Source organism: Excalfactoria chinensis, chromosome 18 (assembly GCF_039878825.1).
Source record: "Excalfactoria chinensis isolate bCotChi1 chromosome 18, bCotChi1.hap2, whole genome shotgun sequence".
Classification (NCBI taxonomy): Eukaryota; Metazoa; Chordata; class Aves; order Galliformes; family Phasianidae; genus Excalfactoria; species Excalfactoria chinensis.
In genome coordinates, this window is record NC_092842.1 from 4799312 (window position 1) to 4818037 (window position 18726).

The 18726-nt window shown below is 44.7% G+C and overlaps 1 protein-coding gene across 2 annotated transcripts in view; it reads left to right on the forward strand.

The window, feature by feature from the left end:
- NUP214 (nucleoporin 214) overlaps positions 1–17173 on the forward strand; it is a 36381-nt gene extending 19208 nt beyond the window's left edge. For both annotated transcript variants that reach the window (XM_072352800.1, XM_072352801.1), the window contains 11 exons: positions 144–252; positions 797–899; positions 2544–2617; positions 4118–5854; positions 7259–7329; positions 7840–7993; positions 9574–9723; positions 11235–11406; positions 14428–14570; positions 15140–15164; positions 15871–17173. In XM_072352800.1, coding sequence (XP_072208901.1) covers positions 144–252; positions 797–899; positions 2544–2617; positions 4118–5854; positions 7259–7329; positions 7840–7993; positions 9574–9723; positions 11235–11406; positions 14428–14570; positions 15140–15164; positions 15871–15904 — 2772 coding nt within the window. In that variant the 3' untranslated portion in view covers positions 15905–17173. The remainder of the gene's footprint in view (positions 1–143; positions 253–796; positions 900–2543; positions 2618–4117; positions 5855–7258; positions 7330–7839; positions 7994–9573; positions 9724–11234; positions 11407–14427; positions 14571–15139; positions 15165–15870) is intronic.
- Positions 17174–18726: the final 1553 nt, after the last annotated feature.

Sequence of the window (18726 nt, forward strand, 5' to 3'; positions counted from 1 at the left end):
TGAAATTGAAGGGTGCTGCCAAGTACTTTGACCATCTTCCTCTAATTTGTTATGCTTGACTCTCGTAATATCAGACCAAGATCAGAAGAATCTTTGTCAGTGTGCAGATTGTGTTGGCTTAAAGCATAATTTGTGTTTTTTAGACTCCTCAGACAAGCTCACTTAAGGGACAGGCTTCACCTTCTTCTGTATCTACACCTTGTCCTGTTGCATCTACACCTGGCCCTGCATCATCTGGCAACAAAATTTCAGGTAAGAAGTCTGTGGTGGAGACAGAAATAAAGCCTTGGATGTCACCTGTCAGGGTGACAGTTTAGAGAATGAAGAACCTGAGGAAAAGAGATCTGCCTCCCTGGGAGGCTGCTGTGTTTGTCTCAAGGCAGGAATTTGAACAGATAAAAGTGCAGAGGAACAGGAGTGCAGTGTTGTGTACAACCCTCTATTCTGCCTGTGTGCCTCCATCTAGGATTTAGTGATTCCTCTTTCAGAGTGGACTCAGAATGTGTAACCTGTAACAGCAAGCATTGAAAAAGCATCTGAAGATGGAGACACCTGTTTTTCCTCTAATCAGATATGTTGTTGCCTTCCATCTTTAATTCACATACTTTGTGATGATGTAACAACAGCAGGAATGTTTCTATGTACAAATATCAGACTAATTTAACTGGCAAGAAATCCTTTGTTTCCAACTGAGAAAAACTGTAGGCTGTGCCCACAAACTCTTCTGTTGTTTTTTGGTAGTTGGATGATGTGAACGGTCTTCTTTTTTTGTAATGCTTCTTTGTATGACTTACAGGACAAGGGGCAGCAAAAACTGTTACAGCTGTGACCTCTACAGTGACATCAGTACCAGCAACGTCTGCACAGCCTAACAAGGCTTTCTCATTTTCTTCTGTGGGGTATGTTTTATCAGTTTATCATTTCTTTGATGTTTGTGTGAATATATCATTTGTTACAGCAGACGTTACCTACAAGCTGCAGAGTACTGTGAAATGACACCACAGATAGTTTTAAACTCCGTTTGTTATTTAGGGGGAAAAAGAGAAATCACAGAAGATCATCCCTAGTAAGTTGCACAGGGACATGTGAGAGTAAATTTTGACTTTACGATGGCAAGTGGAGAGGCTGAACTTTGGAAGCTTCCAATTCCAGGGAAAGATGGGGAAGAATCTGAATAATGATCATTCTAATAATCCTTCTGAGGATTGATTTCAAAGAGAATAATGTAGTGCCTTTCTAGCCTGGACATACCCATGCAGGTTTCCAGTGCCAGTAGGAGTCTGAGATAAAGAAGTGCTGGAGTTTCCAATTAGGGCTTGACATCTGTGCTGATGGTCAAACTTGCTGGATTACTTTAGTTTGAAACAACAGAACAAATTCTATGCTGTGGCTTGAAAAGTACTCTGTTCGTGAAAGTGACTAAAGAGTCACCATGCCATCTGGTGGTTTCTGTCATGTAGCAGTAGTGCAAAGCAAGGCACATGGTATGAACACATAGTTATTCTAAAACCTCCCTGATGGAGTGTTTTTCAGGGATGGAAAAAAGTATTTCTTTGGTCATATTGTGTTTTTTAAGGAAGAAGAATGGCTCCTCACAAATAGTTGTTTGAATTCCTCCGTATTTAAGTATCTAATACTGAAGTGAGTTTCTCTTTATGAAGCAGGTAACAATTTAAGAACACACTCATACTTTCAAACAACTGTTTTCATTCAGTCTTAAACATTTCTTTGTTGGTTGTCAAGTGGATGTTGTCTAAATGCCTTGCAGCACTCTTCAAAAGGCTAAAATGGTCTTCTTGAAACACTGAAATTCAGATTCAAAAAGCAGACAAACCCTGCCTTTGTCCCAAGCTGCAGTGCTTGTCTATAAACCATGTGCTAAATACAGCGCTGTTGTCTGTGATGTCTGACTACTAGATCAGCAGCTGGTCCTTGAGAATCAGAGGACAAGGCAGTGAGAAAGCTTAAAAAGCCTCAGGGGATGCAGGTCTCTGGAGCACCCCATTGCTCATTTTGAAAGATCACAGCGTTTTTGCAAGACACAATTTTTTAGTGTTCAGCAATCATGGAAGCTTTAATTTCTGTCTTGCTGTGAGTGATCTGCTTTTCAAGGGATGGCAGTGTCCAGTTACTCCCTTCTGTACATGCACTCTCTTGCCATTCTGATCTTTTAATTTTCAATAAGCTCTGGTCGTTGCCATAGCCCCCAATGTTGCTGGTCTCCCAGGAGGTGTAATGGTTTGGTGCATGGTGTTTAGCTGCTGAGCTGAGTGGGGAAGGAACATACAGCAGGAACAAAAGAATATGGGAGGATGAGGGACACTTGAAAGGGGTTTGAATTTCTTCAGCCCTCGTAGGAAATTTGTCAGGGCCAAAACAAATGTCTAGTTGGAGAAACTTCTTGTGTGTGTATGCCTGTGTGTCTGGCCTAATAGAGACTTGCACAGGAAATCTGAGTCTCAAGGTTGTGTTGATCATGGGGTTGGAAATTTCAGCGCTCTGAGCTCAAAGTCATTCTTTCCCTTTCTCTTCTTTCCTCCTAGGCCTGGGTTTAATTTTGGTGTCGTCACATCAGCTGCTTCATCACCGACTCTGCCCAGCCTCGCTGCCTCGCAAGGTTAGCTTGGTAGATTGTACAAACCGCATCTGTCCTCTGCTAAGAGAATGCTTACTCTTCCTAATTCATGTGGTTCTTTGTTTTAAGTTGCACTTCTATAATTAAAATTGCAGTAGCTGCAATAACATTGTATACGTATGCTGGATTGTGTCCTATAGTGTAGGAGAATGTAGGCCACCTGCCTTTCAATTAAGAGGAAACAAAATATTTGCTGCTATGGATGTTCAAGGGGTTCTAATTTATGAGAAGGGTAATATATCTGCAGTCATTTCCTTTGTTGTTAATCAGTAGATTTTTAAGTTGCCAAAGTAGCCTGGCATGGTAAGCTGGCGTTATGTGGAGTGAACGTTTAATGACTGGAGCAGCTTTGTGTTGCTTATAAAACTTGACAGTATCAATATATAGGCTGCCTTTCCATTTTGTAGGTAGATCATATTCACTTGGTGTGGGAAGAGGGGCCTGAAGCTTTATAATTGTCTAGAACTGAACTGACTCTAGTTCTAGCCTTGAAAAACAGATTGCATGCTCAGAAGTCTCCGTCCTCCTCTCTCCCTTCCAGCATTATCAGTTGTTCTGATACAGGATAACACCTCTTAGCTTATTTATTACTGCCACAGAAATACTGCCAGTGTTCTGTTGACCTTAACCAGAAACAACTAACTTACCTTAAAACTTGAAGATGCAGTTAATGTAAAAGTTTAGGTAAATAACACAGATTAAAGCAGGAGTGAGAGGTGCTGGAAACAGAATTGTAAGGCACAGCCTTAGCAAGGGCAGTTACCTTGCATTGCTCCATGGAATGGCAGCACTTTTGCTTGTTAGATGATAATGGAAAAAGAACAGAAGGAATTTTAGTGTTCCTGGAGAAAACGAAAGATGCATTTTTCATTGTCAGCTATTAGTACTGGGTAAAAAACAAGGATAACGCCTTAGTTGTGCTGAGAATCTTTTGCTTAGTTACTTGATCCTCATGTAGATTCCCATACTTTGTCCGAATTGATTAACAGTCCAAACAACCCAGTGTCATCTAGTCAGAATTTCAGTGGTGCTCTGAAATGAACTGGCAGCTCATCAGAGTTGGCTCAGTCTCCCCTTAAAACTTCAGCGGTTTCACACTGTTGGAGCTGCTTTGCAATTGCTTAAGAGCTTTTCTCCAGTCTTTCAAAGCTGAAAACTTCTGCATAAAACCAATATTCAGTGTTCTATAAATGATTTAATCTGTAAAGAAAGATATACGTATAGGTATATAGGCGTATATATGTGACAGCGTTTGTCACTGTAGACCTGTCCATAAAGGCTTCAGGAAGTGTCACTTTATAGTGCCCTAAATGTACATGGGAGCACCAGTTTTGTAATAGTTAGGCTGTACAGATTTTAGGCAAATGCACTCTCTTGCAATCGGCACAGCACTAAATCACGCCACTGTTGCTTTAAAAAGAAAAAATAAATAGAGCTTAGTACATTATAACTCAGTTTGTAACTTCTGTCTTCTATTTACAGCCCCTGCTAAGGAGTCCACTCAACCTGATTCATTTTCACTTGCTGGGGGTTCCAAATTTGGAGCAGTCCCTGAGAGCTCCTTTGCTTTTGGCTCCCTCAAGCCAGCAAGTGCTCCAGGAGCAGCAGTAGCAAGCAGCTCTTCAGCAGATGGCACTCAGTCAAACAAACCTGCTGCAACAACGTCTTCTGCACCCTCCGCAGCCTCTGGCAAATTAGATACCCCTCCAACTAAGCCAGGGGAAGCCTTGTTTCTGAACAATCTATCTGGGGAAACTCTGGGGAGCTTCTCAGGTCTGCGTGTTGGTCAAGCAGATGATAATGCCAAAGCCACCTCTAAAACACCATCTACCAGTGCCGCAGGAGCACAATCAACTAAAGCATCTACATCACCTTCTGGGTTTGTATTTGGTGCCCCCATGGCATTAGGAAAAGCTGGAGAAGCTACTTCAACGTCAGTCACATCAGCTGGCACAGCACCCACCTCTGTCAGCACCAGTACCACAGGCAGTCTCTTTGGCAATGTTCAGATAACCAACGCAGGGTCTTCTGGGGCATTTAATCTTGGAGGCTCTAGCGGAAACAAACTCAACTTTTCTTTTGGTATTCAGCAAGCGAGCAGCATGAGCACATCCACTTCTGTCCCTTCTACTCTCCCTACTTCAACATCTCTTTCGTTTGGGAATTTCTTGAGTCCGTCACAAACTGCTGCCCCAGCTGCAACTTCTAACAAGGGTGGAGGAGATGCCAAACTGCTGCCTGCTTCAGAAAAAACATCTGAAAGTGAAGCATCTGAGTCTTCACCTCCAACAACGCAGGTTCCACAGCCTCAGATACAGCTTTCAGAGCCTGTTAAAGAACCTCCTGTGTCCCAGACAGCAGCTGGGGACACCAGCACCATGGGCTCCAGTACTGCATCAGTAGCATCTCCTCCTGATGCCATTGCTACTCCTGCCTCCACAAGTGAGCTGAAGGCACCAGTGCCTGCCTCAGCTACTGTCCCACAGGATCAGAGCATCTCAGTGACAGCCTCTGCAACAACCATTGCCTCTCCTGCAGAAGCAGCGAGCTCACTGACTGCTGCTGATGTTCCTACATGTGTTCAGAGTCCAGCTGTTGGTGCCTTGGTGTTTGCCCCCACCACTGCAGGCTCCTCAGGGTTCTCTCAGCCTCCAAGTTCCAGCTCTTCTGGCTCAGCATTTAGCCAGCCTGCTGTTGATACGACTGCCGCTCCTTCCACACCGTCTGTTTTTGGCCAGCTGCCGGCAGGTACCACAGCATCAGCTCCATTTGGACAACCCAGCACTGCCACCGTGACCACACCAGCAGCTGGCGCAGGGTTTGGTACTTCTGCATTTGGCACCACCACAACTGGGGGCTTTGGGCAGCCAGCCTTTGGCCAAGCACCGACCTTTGGGCAGCCAGCGAGCAGTTCTTCAAGTGGTTTTACCTTCAACCAGTCTGGATTTGGGACAGTGCCTGCCTTTGGGCAGCCAGCGGCTTCCACCGCAGCCTCAAGCAGCGGCAATGTATTTGGAGCATCTTCTAGCACCAACAGTGCAAGCTCCTTCTCCTTTGGCCAGCCATCTGCCAGCACTGGGAGTGGGATGTTTGGACAAAGCAGCACTCTGGGGTTCGGGCAAAGCAGCAGCTTTGGGCAAGGGGGATCTGTCTTTGGTAACACCGCTGCTGTTACTACCACTACATCATCTGCTGGGTTCAGCTTCTGCCAAGCCTCAGGTAAGAGCAAACTGTGGAGTTGTGCAGCATTCTGGCAGCGTCTATCACTGGGAAAAGTCAGGCTTCTTTGAATGCTTTTTTCCCCTCTAGCACCTCATTTTTTTTCAATTAGTAAGAACAGGAGCTGCAGTGCATGTGGATGGGAAGTTAATGTTGGAGACCAAAGAAGCTTTTGCTCAGCCTTGATCTCCTTTAAATGTCACTGAATATAGGCTTTGCAATCTTGCTTTCATCTCAACTTCCAAGTCTACATTGCCTTTATTTTGAACTGCATGGTGTGCTGTCTGTTGCAAAAGAATTGGGTGGGATTCAGCACAGCCTGTAAGATCTCAAACTATTATGTTGTAAATTGTTACACTGAAGCACCAAGGTAGCTCTGAGGCTATAATCAGGGGATTGAATGCAGATGCAGTGCTTGGTTCTGCAATGTATCCGTGCCACAGCGACTGTATAGCTGGGTCTATTATTATACCATGATCTGTCATGGCAAAAAATGTGTTAAGCCCTCAAAATTATGGGTTAGTGAGGAACTAATCTGTTAAATCCACTTTTGTGTTTAGGAGCATCTCAAATTAAATATAGCAGTAACATGACCATCAGCTACCTGGTCTGTACAATTAAATTGGACACTTGCCCAGTCCAAACCCTCTTTGTCAGTCTCCTGTGGTTGTTCACGTTGCTGTAATATATCAGGGTGTTGTTTTTCCACAGCTTTTTCTGTCCAGTCTTCAGAGAGCTTCCAGGGTGAAGTGAAACATACGTAGTAATATTAGAGAGCATGTATTTCCAAGGAAGAAAACCTAATTAGGCTCATTTAATTAAAAATGATGGCACTGTAGGCAAAACTGCTTGTTCATTTTAACTACAGTAACAGAGAACAGTTAGACTGGGGGAAATGAACTTGAGAAAGGTATTCCTAATTATAGAAGCTGCAAGTTTTATTACAAAATGCACATTTAAGTGAACTGGGAAATGGAATGGGGAGTTCTTCTTTTAATCAAAACATTTCATTATCTATAAAAGGAATCTTTAGGTAGCGAAGCACAGATCCTCTCTACACAGGGGAAATCAAAATGCTACAGTGCTTGTTCACGACTTGCAGCATTATTATAGCAACGTTAAGAGAAATTCAGTTCTCTCATATTGGTAGCAACCATCTCGCAAGTCAAAAGGCCTTGTGTTTATTTTTGAACTGGCTTTCAACTACATTGTCAATTGAATTTATTATCTGTTGGCACATTTTACATTTTACCAACCTAGATACTTTTGGGAATATCATTTGTATCCTGGTGTTTTGGCATAGGAGATCTGTCCTTCCGTGTTCTGGACTAGTGTTGCCTCCCTGATTTGTCTTCTATCCCAGCAATAGTTCTGGTGATTTATTTTCCTTTCTTTTCTTGGCAGGATTTGGTTCTAGCAACACTGGTTCTGTGTTTGGGCAAGCAGCAAATACAGGAGGCTTTGTCTTTGGGCAGGCAAGTATTTATTGCGTTTGCAGAAATAAGGGACTGTTACATACAGCGGATTTGTTCAGGGTGCTCTACCTGCTTCTAGTAGCAAAGGTGGAATTTGATGTGGTCAGCTGAAGTTGTTCCAGGCTCTAGTGAAGTTAGAGCTAATCTAGGAGGCACCAAAACTGCACCTGCATGTTTTCCAAGGGGTGTGCAGAGACAAGCATCTCTAATCATGGGGAAACTAAGGTAGGGATGGAGTATAAACCTGCCTTTATTCCCTGCTAAGTGGAAAGGGGAGTATTCTTTTTTTACTCACTTGGACAATATAGAGCATTTTTCAAAGGCATACTTTGTTCAGTAGATGAGATGTGAGATTTAAGTCAGGTTTCATTGTGTTGTGTGTTTGGTGAGTCTGCTCACTGGTTCTTCAGCTCTTGGTATGCTCAGAGGGTTGGGAAAATCATCCCTGGGGGCAAGTCATGCTTTGACTTTGTTTAAATCCCCATTCTTGCCCTTCTTGTGTCCTTGCAGTCGTCGTCTTCCACTGGAGGCCTGTTTGGATCTGGAAGTGGTGGGAGAAGTGGAGGCTTCTTCACTGGTTTGGGAGGAAAGCCAAGTCAGGATGCAGCCAATAAGAATCCTTTTGGTTCCTCCAGTGGAGGTTTTGGATCGGCAGCTTCCCAGAGTAAGTGAAGAAAACAAGAATACAAAATGTGCTCTGATTCCCATCTGCTTTGCGATCCCATCTGCTTTTCTGCTGCTCTTTGTCTTTGAGTAAATTCTGCATTGACATGAAAGGTTTGTAGGGATAACAGAGGCAGACAATATGCATGATGTGCTCTTCTGTAGCTTTCCTTCTAGGTTTATGGAAAATAAGTAGGGCAGCAATTGCAATGAAATACTCTCAGTAATTGTTTTGGGGATGTAGTCCCTTTTGCTAAGGAAGTAGAGCTGTAGATTCTTGTATCAGTTCTTATCCAGATTTGGTAAGCAGGGTGGGTTTCTCCCATCCAGGTGGGTGGCTGCCCAGATTTTGTGATGCTCATAGAGAAATTGTCTCAAAGTTTCCTTTAAGAGAAGGAGCTCAGCACTTGGCCTTGCTTTTGCCCTTGCTGCCAGCTAGCAGGCATCACTTCATGTGGGTGTTGTAGTTAAACTGAGGTGCCAAACCAACCCTCCCACATGTTGCTTCTTGCCCAGCCAAGCAACCTCACAAAAGGAAGCAGGGGAAGTATTAAGAAGACAACAAGGTAACCCCAGGCTCCTTTGCAAGAAGGACTGTAAAAGGTCTATTAGGAATCCTTTCTTAGAAGCTCTAAACAATTAGCTGTTAATGCAAGGATCGATCACTGCCCGCTTGTGTAGAGATTTATTTTTATTGCTGGACTTGGATTAAAAACACATTAGATTACCAGGCTGATAGGTCTTGGTAATACCCTAAGATTTGTGCTGAGGTGCATATATGCTATTCCGTGCAATTAGTTTGAGGCTCACTCAAACCTTCTGTGCACAGCTTTTGCAGATCTACTTCCCTTATCTCTATCTGTATGCCACAGAAGCTGCTTATAACTGTTTCTTAGCTGTGGCTTTTGTTTCATAGAGACTGCCCAGCTTTTTTGTTTCATCACTTGCGAATTGGATTTGACAGAAGGGGGGAAAAGCAGAAGGGGTGGAGCTCAGCAGCTAGAAAGCATGAAGTGGGGAAGCAGTGGCTAAGGCATAAAAGTAGAGGAACAAAGGAAAGCTTCGTTCTGTGTGGCTAAAAGTAGCATTTAAAGCATTGTGAGAGCAGATCTATTTCTTTTATTGCCTCTCTAATGAGCCACTGAGATTAATGGTTGAGGTCAGTCCTTGTTAACTTAGTCCTCGTTTATTGCGGTATTGGGTTTTGTGATGAAATAAAATGCATGGTTCACCAGGGAAAAGGTTTCAGCTGTTCTCCATTGGCCCACAAGATTTCTCTGTAGCCTCGTGGAAAGACAAAAACTTGGGTCACCTCTGTGAGGCTGGCAAAGTGTGGCTCATGCTCTAAGGCCCTGTGATTCTGTCAGATAATCATGTTAAGAAATACTGGCCACTGCCATAAGAAGAGAGTCTGTAGTTGTGGTGGATGGATATTTGTGTTATCAAGAAAAGGCTGATGGGGCTGCTCTGATTTCTCACTGGAGTGACTGACTTCTACTGACTGCAGTGTGGGCTGCAACAAAACAAATCGTCTGTCATGTTGTGTGTTGTGAGCTTCACAAGTAACCTTCATCTCTCCAGATTCTTCTAGCTTGTTTGGGAACAGTGGAGCCAAGGCCTTTGGATTTGGCAACTCATCTTTTGGAGACCAGAAACCTACAGGCACTTTCAGCTCTGGCGGTGGCAGCGTGGCATCTCAAGGCTTTGGGTTCTCTAGTCCAACCAAAGCAGGTACTTTGTTAACCCACTCTCTATGAACACTCGTGTTTGTGTGAGCTGTTTGGTGGAGCATTCTGCTGTTTGTATGTCTATACCAAATCCGTGCTTGCTATGTGTGCAGGAAATGTCTGTGGACATTTAATCAGTACATGTTACTGGCATTTCTTTTTAAGCAGTAACAACGTAGTGTATTTTAGCTGGTGGATCCAAGGCAGATCTACAATCTACTGCGCAGAAAAACATCAAGTAAACTGCATTTTCAGTGGTTCATTCCAGAAATTCCCATTGTGGTTTAAAGGCAGAGAGCTGTGTGAATTGGTGCTGGTCTTATTCAGCACACAGTGAAAAACACAAGCTGTAGAACTGAACAGATTTTTCCTCTTGCAGATGCTTCCTTGGAAAATTATATTCCAAACTCCAGTCTGGGTTTTGTAACCCTTTTTGTTCCCATTTCTTCATCTGAGTGAATGCACAGGTTTCTACTGTGGGATAGCTTCCTCCATATCAGGATATCAGACATGCTTCAGCTCCCTCTCTTGGGAAATGAGCTGTTGGTTCTATTGATTGAATTAACTTAGTGAAATTCCCTATATTTGATTAATGATCTGATTCCCCCCTCAGATCTTGTTCTGCACTCAATACCTGCATGTTTCACTTTTCTTTCTCCACTATTTATTAACATGAATTGCATAAGAAAGTGTATCCCTAGCAAAGCTTCAGCCCCTCCAGCAAAAACTCTTTAACTTCCTAGAGCTAGGGGGGTAATAAGATAGGCCTGAATTATTTAAACATAGATCAGCTAGCGTTTATTTTTTCCAGACCTTTTGTGTTTACAGCCAAACAGTATCCATTACCTCAACGTGGACTAGAATTTCACCCAGGGTATTAAAGTGTGTGGTGCTATCCCAGTCCTCGGCCCTACTCAAACAAAAGAGCAGGTGTCCTTTGCATTCCACAGTCTCAATTAGAAACAGGCCAAGAATATCAGTAGATGAACATAGAGTAGTGGAGAAGTCTGTTCAGAGCTCTAGAAGGCAGTATCTTTTTAATAACAATGAAAGCATCTCTGTTCCCTGTTGTATGTATGATTACTGAAACTTAGTTACTGTGCATGCTTGCTCTCTCAATTAAGATTCTGGTCTTTATACATAAAGCAGGTAGAGATCCTGCCTCACTATGCGAGCATGAATGATATATTACCACCCTGGATATATTGCCAGCCCTGGAGGTTGATTTCATGTTTGCATGTTCAAGTGGCCCAGAATATGGGTAGTCTCTTAATTTGTGTTGTGGTTTTTACATGTATTCAGACACTTTTCATATCCACTTCTTTTGTAACAAATTATCTTGCAGTCTGGAAGCTCTGGAGCAGTGCGTTTTGTTTATTTAGATGATGAACAAGATGAACGCTCCATTGTAGAGACTGTCTACTTAGAAATGTAGTTTTCTTCTTTATTTCTTTCTTCACTGTTGTTTACTTGATATTCTTGTCCCTCTTTTTTTTTTGCCTCTGTTTTGCTCAGGTGGCTTCGGTGCTGCTCCAGTGTTTGGCAGCCCTCCCACTTTTGGGGGATCCCCTGGGTTTGGAGGGGTGCCAGCATTCGGTTCAGCCCCAACCTTTTCAAGCCCTCTGGGCTCGACGGGAGGCAAAGTGTTCGGCGAGGGTACAGCAGCAGCCAGCGCCGGAGGATTTGGGTAAGCCAACGTGGGGCCAGGGTTTGGGAAAGTAATATCCTTGTATTACAGCTCCTCCTGTGCTTAGTTACCTCTCCAGAGGGTTAAAGGATCTAATTGGCATAAAGCAAAAGCCTTTGCCCCAGAGGAAATAAGGTATGATGGGGAATGTGAGTGCTCTTGCATGTGTGTGTAAGTGAAGACAGGAGTATTTTCTGTGTGCACACTTAATGTGTTCAGTTGGAGACCTACGGCTTATGCCAAGCAAGGAAAGTAACAAATACTGTCTGTGACGCTGTTGAGCCACTTTATCCACCTGTGAGATTTGGACTAGAGATACTCATGAGAATTCAGTCCCTCCTCTCACCTTTGGAGGGTGGGAGAAGATACCTGTAACAGCCTGTGCTCTCAGGGTGAGTTGTGTTTATCTCACACTGAGTGGGGTTTTTTTTGTGTGTTTCTTTCCCTCTTAAGCTTGTGCTTGGCACCAGAGCAGGTAGCACTTGGTTCCTTCTTTAGCTCAGCAAATAAAGAAGTTCAAACCTTGCAAAGTTATTTCTGCGATAGGCAGCAAATCCACCTCTTCAGCACAGTGCCACCTGCAAGCAACTCACCTGCATGCCCTGTAGTTATATCCAGATTTATTTGACCCAATTAGAGAAACTTGCAGTGAAAGAAGCAAACTGGTCATCTTCCCAGTCTTAGTGCTTACACATTTCACAAGTGTTTGTCTTTGGTTTCAGGATGAGCTGCCTTTATGTAGAACATCCTGCAGTGTACTTGTGAATTCCCCCATCAGGTTGGTTAGATACCCATCTGCCAGGGCACCCTTGAGCTGTGGGAGGCCTCAGCTAGAGAGTCCCTTTGGAAAGGGTAAAAACAGCTCGATTAGATCCCCACAAAGAAGGATGTGCTTGTAGAGATGTCAGCACTTAAATCAAGTGATACCTTCTTCACTTGCATCTCTCTGTGCTATGCTGCTCAAACTGAATGCACTCAAAATCCCCAGGCAACTTTACAAGTCCTGCCACAAAGTGATAGCTCAGAGTGCTGATTTAGTCCTGTGCAGGACTTCCTTTCCTCCTTCCTCTTTAGGAGAGAGTTTAAAAATCAATTCCAGTGCAGTTACTTGCCGCTGCCTTCTAACTTAACTACATGACTCATTGTTCCTCCAATTCTGAAGGATCTGCATCACTTGGTGAATGACTTGGTTATCAAAAATAGAAACCACTACACTTCTTTAAACAGTCTGAAATTCCGACTGTTTGTGAGCAAATAAGGTTTTGCTTTCATAAACCAACCTCAAGTGCCTCTCAATCCTGTTTTATGTCAGAGCTTCACAAAAGACCTGAACATCTGGGCGAGATGGGTCTGCTTCAGTTGTTCCCAAGGCAGTGACTGGATCTCATGTCTTCTAAATAAACAAACACAATCTCTCCACAGCTTAAGCTGTTTTCCTCCTTGCACGGTGCTCAGCCTTTTTCAACAGGCTTGCTCTTGTGGTTGCAGCTGGAAGAAGCACTTTGAACCACGCTTCCTTGTCGCTGTTTTCACCACCGCTTCCTGTCAGACATGATTTGTGTGTTTAATGGCATAGTCCTGAGGAGACAGAGCACTGTAAATACCTCTTGTTCTGCATTGCATGTCCTCACCTCGCTCCTCTTCTAAAAGAACAACAAAACCTGTTCTGTCTTTGCTGGGAAATCCACATCTCTGGTTCTGAACTGATGCTGCCTGCATGTTAGGTGAGCCAGGAGCCAGCCCAGGACTGGTAAATGAGGCCAAAGCTGCAAAGTCATTGAACTGCCCTGTTGTAATGCAGCGTGTGGGGCAGTGTGCACAGTCGACTGTGTAGGCTGGGAGAGGTGTTGTCCTTTAGCAGGTGAATTGCTTGTCACGCTGCTGCAAGGGCTGTCCTTTATCTGGAGAGATATGTTTTGATATTTCTGTTGCTTTTCTTTTTTTTTTTTAATTCTCTGCTAGATCTGGATGGATGGAGAGGTGGGTTAATGCGCTGTCGCTTCGTATTCTAAGTCAGAAATGACAAGAGTGCATTTGAAGCACAGCCTTGCAAAGCTGGAACGTTACTCAACGTGGCTGGCAGCCTGCTCAGGGGAGGGCTGGTGCTGGGTTGGTGTTAGCAGCACTCTGTGCTTGCAGATTCGTAGCAGCGCTTGTCATCTGAGTATTTTGTGTCTGTGTTTTGCCTGCTTTAAGAGAGAAACGCCCGAAGCTTCTCTTTGAGCACTCCTCTAGCATTCAGGTTTGGGAGAAGTCTATGTGGGGGGGTAGAGAACCATAATGCATATCATGGTCTCGTTAGCGTGTCACGATGATAGCTCTACAATACTTGGTTGGATGGAGTGGGTGGAGAAAGGAGATCAATTTCCATATATAAAAATGTATTTCTTATTTCAGTTTCCAAAAGCAGTTAGGGAAATAATCCAAAGGTGTGGTGGGGAAGTGTCAGGTAGGTGCAGATCCTCAGGGTAGCAGAAGAGCTTCCAAATGGGCTGGGGAGAGAAAGGATCTGGGAAGTCTGCAGGGTGTTTGCGTGGCAGTGGGGAAGGAACTGTCTGAAAGCTGGGAGTCTGAGTTGTGCACTTGGGCTTTGCTTTATGCCTTGGCCATGAGCATTCCATAGTAAATAGCTGTTTGCTGCCCTGCTGGTGAAATACAACAGGGCTGTACTTTTTGAGCTTTAAGGGTGAATGTTACTCAGAGTGTGAGTTAAGGTCTTCCGCTCAGTGCCTGCTGTTGGCATTGCCAAGCACTTGAAAATGTTCTTTGTGTAAGTATGAAGATATTTGCCCCTCTGCCAGGTGGACGTTAGGGATGGGGGCTGAGCAGACATTCCTACACGCAGCAGTCCTTCCCAAATCAAGGCAATCCATTTCCAGAATGAGCAATTATTTGTACCCAGTGGTCTCGCTCTACTGATGTGTCCTTGTTTAAGGAATGCACTGTTTTTGTTTGGGGACAAACTTTTGCTATGAATGAGAATGAGCTTGCAACCACAAATTGTCTCTTTTTTAACTGCAGGTTTGGTGGTACCAGTAACAACACAGCATCATTTGGCACGCTAGCAAATCAGAATACCCCAACGTTTGGATCGCTGTCACAGCAGGGGACTGGTTTTGGCACACAGAGCAGTGGATTCTCTGCTTTTGGGACAAGCGGAGGAGGTAGGAGAGATTAATCTGACTTAATCTCATGATTCCATCACTTCCTGCTTTGCATGTGAATAAATTGCTGCTCTTCTTTATGCTCCCCCTGGTTATTGCTTTTCACCCCTTTTTGTGGAGTTTAATTAAGCTAGAGCACCAACAGCCAGGTTTTTTACCTGGTAAAGCTGCAGCAGTTCACACAGGGCAGAGAACAGAGCCTTTGAGAGAACACTCATACATTCATTGGTGTCCTGCTGCCACTGGCTTGCATTAAGCACAGGCTCCATCCTCGGAAAGCAGCCCTCTTATTTTTGTGGGGAGGTGAACGAAGCAGGCTCATTGTATGCAGTTGTTGCTAATGAATGAAGCTAACGGATTAGCAGTGAAAGCACAGCCCTCCCAGGAGCCAAGCCAAGTCACTTTTCTTCTAGATGGAGATTTGACTTCCATTGTTTGGGCATCACTTTCCCTGGCCTAAGGCAGGAAAGAAATGTTTCTGTATTGGCGTGTGGGAGGGAGCACGTCGCTGTGTATCTTCAACATTCACCTCTAACCATGATTTTTTTCTACTTTTGCATTTCTTTCAGGGTTTGGTTTTGGATCAACTAACACGTAAGTACCGTCTCATGTCTAATTCTTCATTAAGAGTGCAAACAGAACCAGAGTGAAACAGTTGAGTGGTGTATGAGAACAAGTCTTGAAAGCAGCAGTAACCTACAAGTTCCGATTTCCTTTTGAATGTCACTGTGCAGGGCTAATAGTCTGTGCTCTGAGTGTGTGCTTTCCACTGAGGGAAATGGTTCGTAGAGGGGAGGGTTTTCAGTTAGGTCACACTCATCCCCCGCCTCTCGAGTGCACGATGTGTGCGCTCAAGCTGTGCGTGTGAATCTGGCATCTCCTCCGTTTGTCAGGTTGAAAGAGGGTGTGAAATAAATCAGTTCCTTTCTGGCTGAATTGAGATGGTGATTTACAGCTGCAGAACTGAACTGAGAACGGAGGTTTAACACTGGGATCCACTCTGCCATTGATTTGATGGATTACTTTTAGCAAGACCCTTAAACTTTGTTTCATTACCAAGTAGAACATTTCTCTCTCCAGATAGTAAGCTTTCAAGTGAGCACAATCACATCTAGCTTTACATACTGATGCAGTGTCAAGTAAAAGATGCTGGAAATATCAGTGCATTCCCATAATAAGCTTCTGATGCTCAGGATTCTGGAAGTCTCTTTGAGATCAGATCTGCTAAATTAATTCTGCCTGAGGGAAATTCCAGCACTCACTGCTGTGTTCTGCTTTGTTTTCTCTTTCTGCACCACAGATCTTCCTCTGGGTTTAGCGGCTGGAGAAGTTAAGAACATCCTGAGCTCTCCTGGAGAACTGTGCTGTAGCTCCTACGTTCATGAGTCACCTGTGTGATCAATATCCAAACAGCTTCTCGTTTAAATACAAAATGTCAGACTTTTTTTTTTCCCTCCCCACCCCTCCTTAAATATCCTTATTTTTATGCAGCAACTGTCCTTGTTCTATATTAAACAATTTTATCTGTCTTTATACTACTTGTGTTGGAAGGGCTTATCTCCCTGGATCGTGAAGAAACAAGCACACGTAAGGTGTGATTGCCAGCCCTGTGCTCATAGCTTACTGTTAGCTTTGCTTTTCATTGTCCTTCCCTATGCACAGACAAGGCAGTAAGCAGCTCAAGTTGGTTTCTGATACAAACCAGCGCGTTTTTCATTGAAGTAAATGATTGATTCTCCTTGGTTCTTAAGAAGGAGCCGAAGCTTGCCCTGCTAATTTTAAGTATAGGATGGGGCGCATGCTTATCTCACCAAAGTGCTAAATCTGAGTCATGTGTGAGCCAGAGGCTTAGCAGAGAAATAGGAAATTATCTGGGAAGAAACTGGCAGCGTGCAGAGCACGTTCCCATGGCAGTAACGTTCAGCAAAGAGGTGGGAAGTAAAAGCTTTCTTATTTTTACCTCCCTCTAAATTTGACAGAGCTCAGGAACTCGGGTTTATAGGGAACACTTGCAGACCTTGAAGGAGAAGCATGACCTCCATCCAGAGGCGTCGGTGATGCTGCAGCTCGTGGCTTTGACTGCTGGTTTCCACCTTCAGCTCCGTGTTGTTGTTTTCTAACCTGTGAGTTTGTGCTGCTCCCCCTGTAACTCTCGGATTCAGTCTGTAACGTTTGTGAGATTCTCATATGTTTGTACTCTGACACAACGAGCAAATGCTACAAAGAATGCCCTGCAGGCACTCTGGACAAATGCTTTTTCTATTTGATGCATCTGACCTCCACAAAACCTCTCAATGATGGAATGGGTTTTTGTTGCACTGTGAAAAACACGTTTGAAAGAATGGCTTATGTATGAGAGGGAGATACATGCAGGTGGGATGGGTTGATCTCGTTGGTCCTAATAGGACGTTTTGGGGTACTTCTGCTCTTTCTGTTTTCAGCAGAAACGTTCTGAGCTTTCATTTTCTGAATAGCACAGTATGATGGCGGGTGTCACTTTGGGGTCTGGTTGGCAAGAGGGCACGCGGTGCTTTTTTTGTGCTTGTAAATAGTTGGTAATTGCTTGTTTTCACATCCAATATTATAAACCAAATGCTTACACCTGTCAGCAGCTCCTGAAGAAGTCATTCTTTCTCAAGTCGCCTTAAAACATTCACGTTCAGCCTGATTCCTGTCCTGGCTGTGCAAAGTGTCCTTCGTCTGCAGCCGGGGATGACAGGAGTTGGGTTCCCTTTAAAAGGGAGACTACTGAAACATGGTGAATATCGTGCACAGGGAGGGCTTATCTTTAGATGAGGAGAGGCTCTGCAAGCCTGTAGGCTGTCAGGCTTTCATGAGTAGCCTGGATTTCTGAACATGGGCATGCTGTGTGTTGTATGAGAGGCAGTGCTGCTGGGATGGTTTTGTTTGTAACCCTTGCTACTAATGTGGGCATCAGCAGCCCTGGGGTCACAGAGCCAGAACTGAGAACGTTTTCTGAAAGGTGCTGGTTTGGAGAATGGAAGGAAAAGCAGGAGAGCTCCAAGTGTGCCCTTCCCATGTGTCCTCCTCGACCGCACGTTTCCTAAGGCCTGGAGGTGATAGTGCTCTTCTGTTTTCCTTCCTCTTTATAAATAGCAGCTGGCCCAAATGACTGACCTTAAATTCTTGGCGTTAATCTCGCACGGCTGTGGCATGCAACACCTCCTCACAGGGCCCTATCAGCTGTGCTCCCCCAGATAGCAAGAGGTCTGCTGGCAATGGAGAAGACCGGCTGGGTAAGAATGTGATGTTGGCACAGTGAGCCATTGCAAGCTTCGTTTTTGGAATGATGGGACCAGTTGGAGGTTGTCCCTGCTGTGCTGCTTGCTGACTGTTAAACTCTTCTTCCCTTTATGTGAGAGAGGCTCTGCTAATGACTGCAGATGCTGCTTGAGCATTGAGTTGCTCTCTTGCAACGCTTCCAAAATCGTAGCTGAAACAAACCAACCCCTGAACCTCCTGCCCTTGGGGAATGGGTGCTGCTCCTGGTTTCCATAGCAGCTGCTGGAGGAGCTGAGCGGTGCTGGGAGGCTGATCGTGACCGTGAGCCTACAGGAACATGCACAAAACGTAGCAAAGTCAACTTCTCCAAGCCTGCATTTTTACCAGATGACTCGAGAGTTTGGTGAGCTGCGCCCTGCTCGGCTGGTGGCTGCCAGGAGCTGCTGCAGGCTGTCAGCTGTGCTGGGTGCCCTGGGAGCGTGTGGCCTCTGTCCAGCATGTGGACAGATGTCCACCAAAGAACAAAGCCATGACAAATCAGCTCCCAGCTTGGCAGGGCTGGTGAGGAAACCAAGGACCAAATGTGGGCCTGGAGCCCTTATTTGTTTCTTTCTTCCAGGAGCAAAATGGGCTGGGCTCCTGCAGGGATGCAATCCTTCAACACAGGTGCCACTGGTTTGTGCCGTGTTCCCCCATGCTCAGTTCTCTCCTGTACTTTGCTGCAGGGTACGGGCTGTATTCAGGAGTCCTCTGCAGCCCTTGGAAGCCTCACAGCCCCGAATCTGTGCATCTGAGCAGCTTACAGAGGTGTGAGATAGAAGAGAGAGAGGAAAGGAGACCTGATTTGTATCAGCAAAGGGAAATCCCCTGCAAAGGCCCCAAGCAGGGTTAAGGTGAGCAGGATATTGCTACA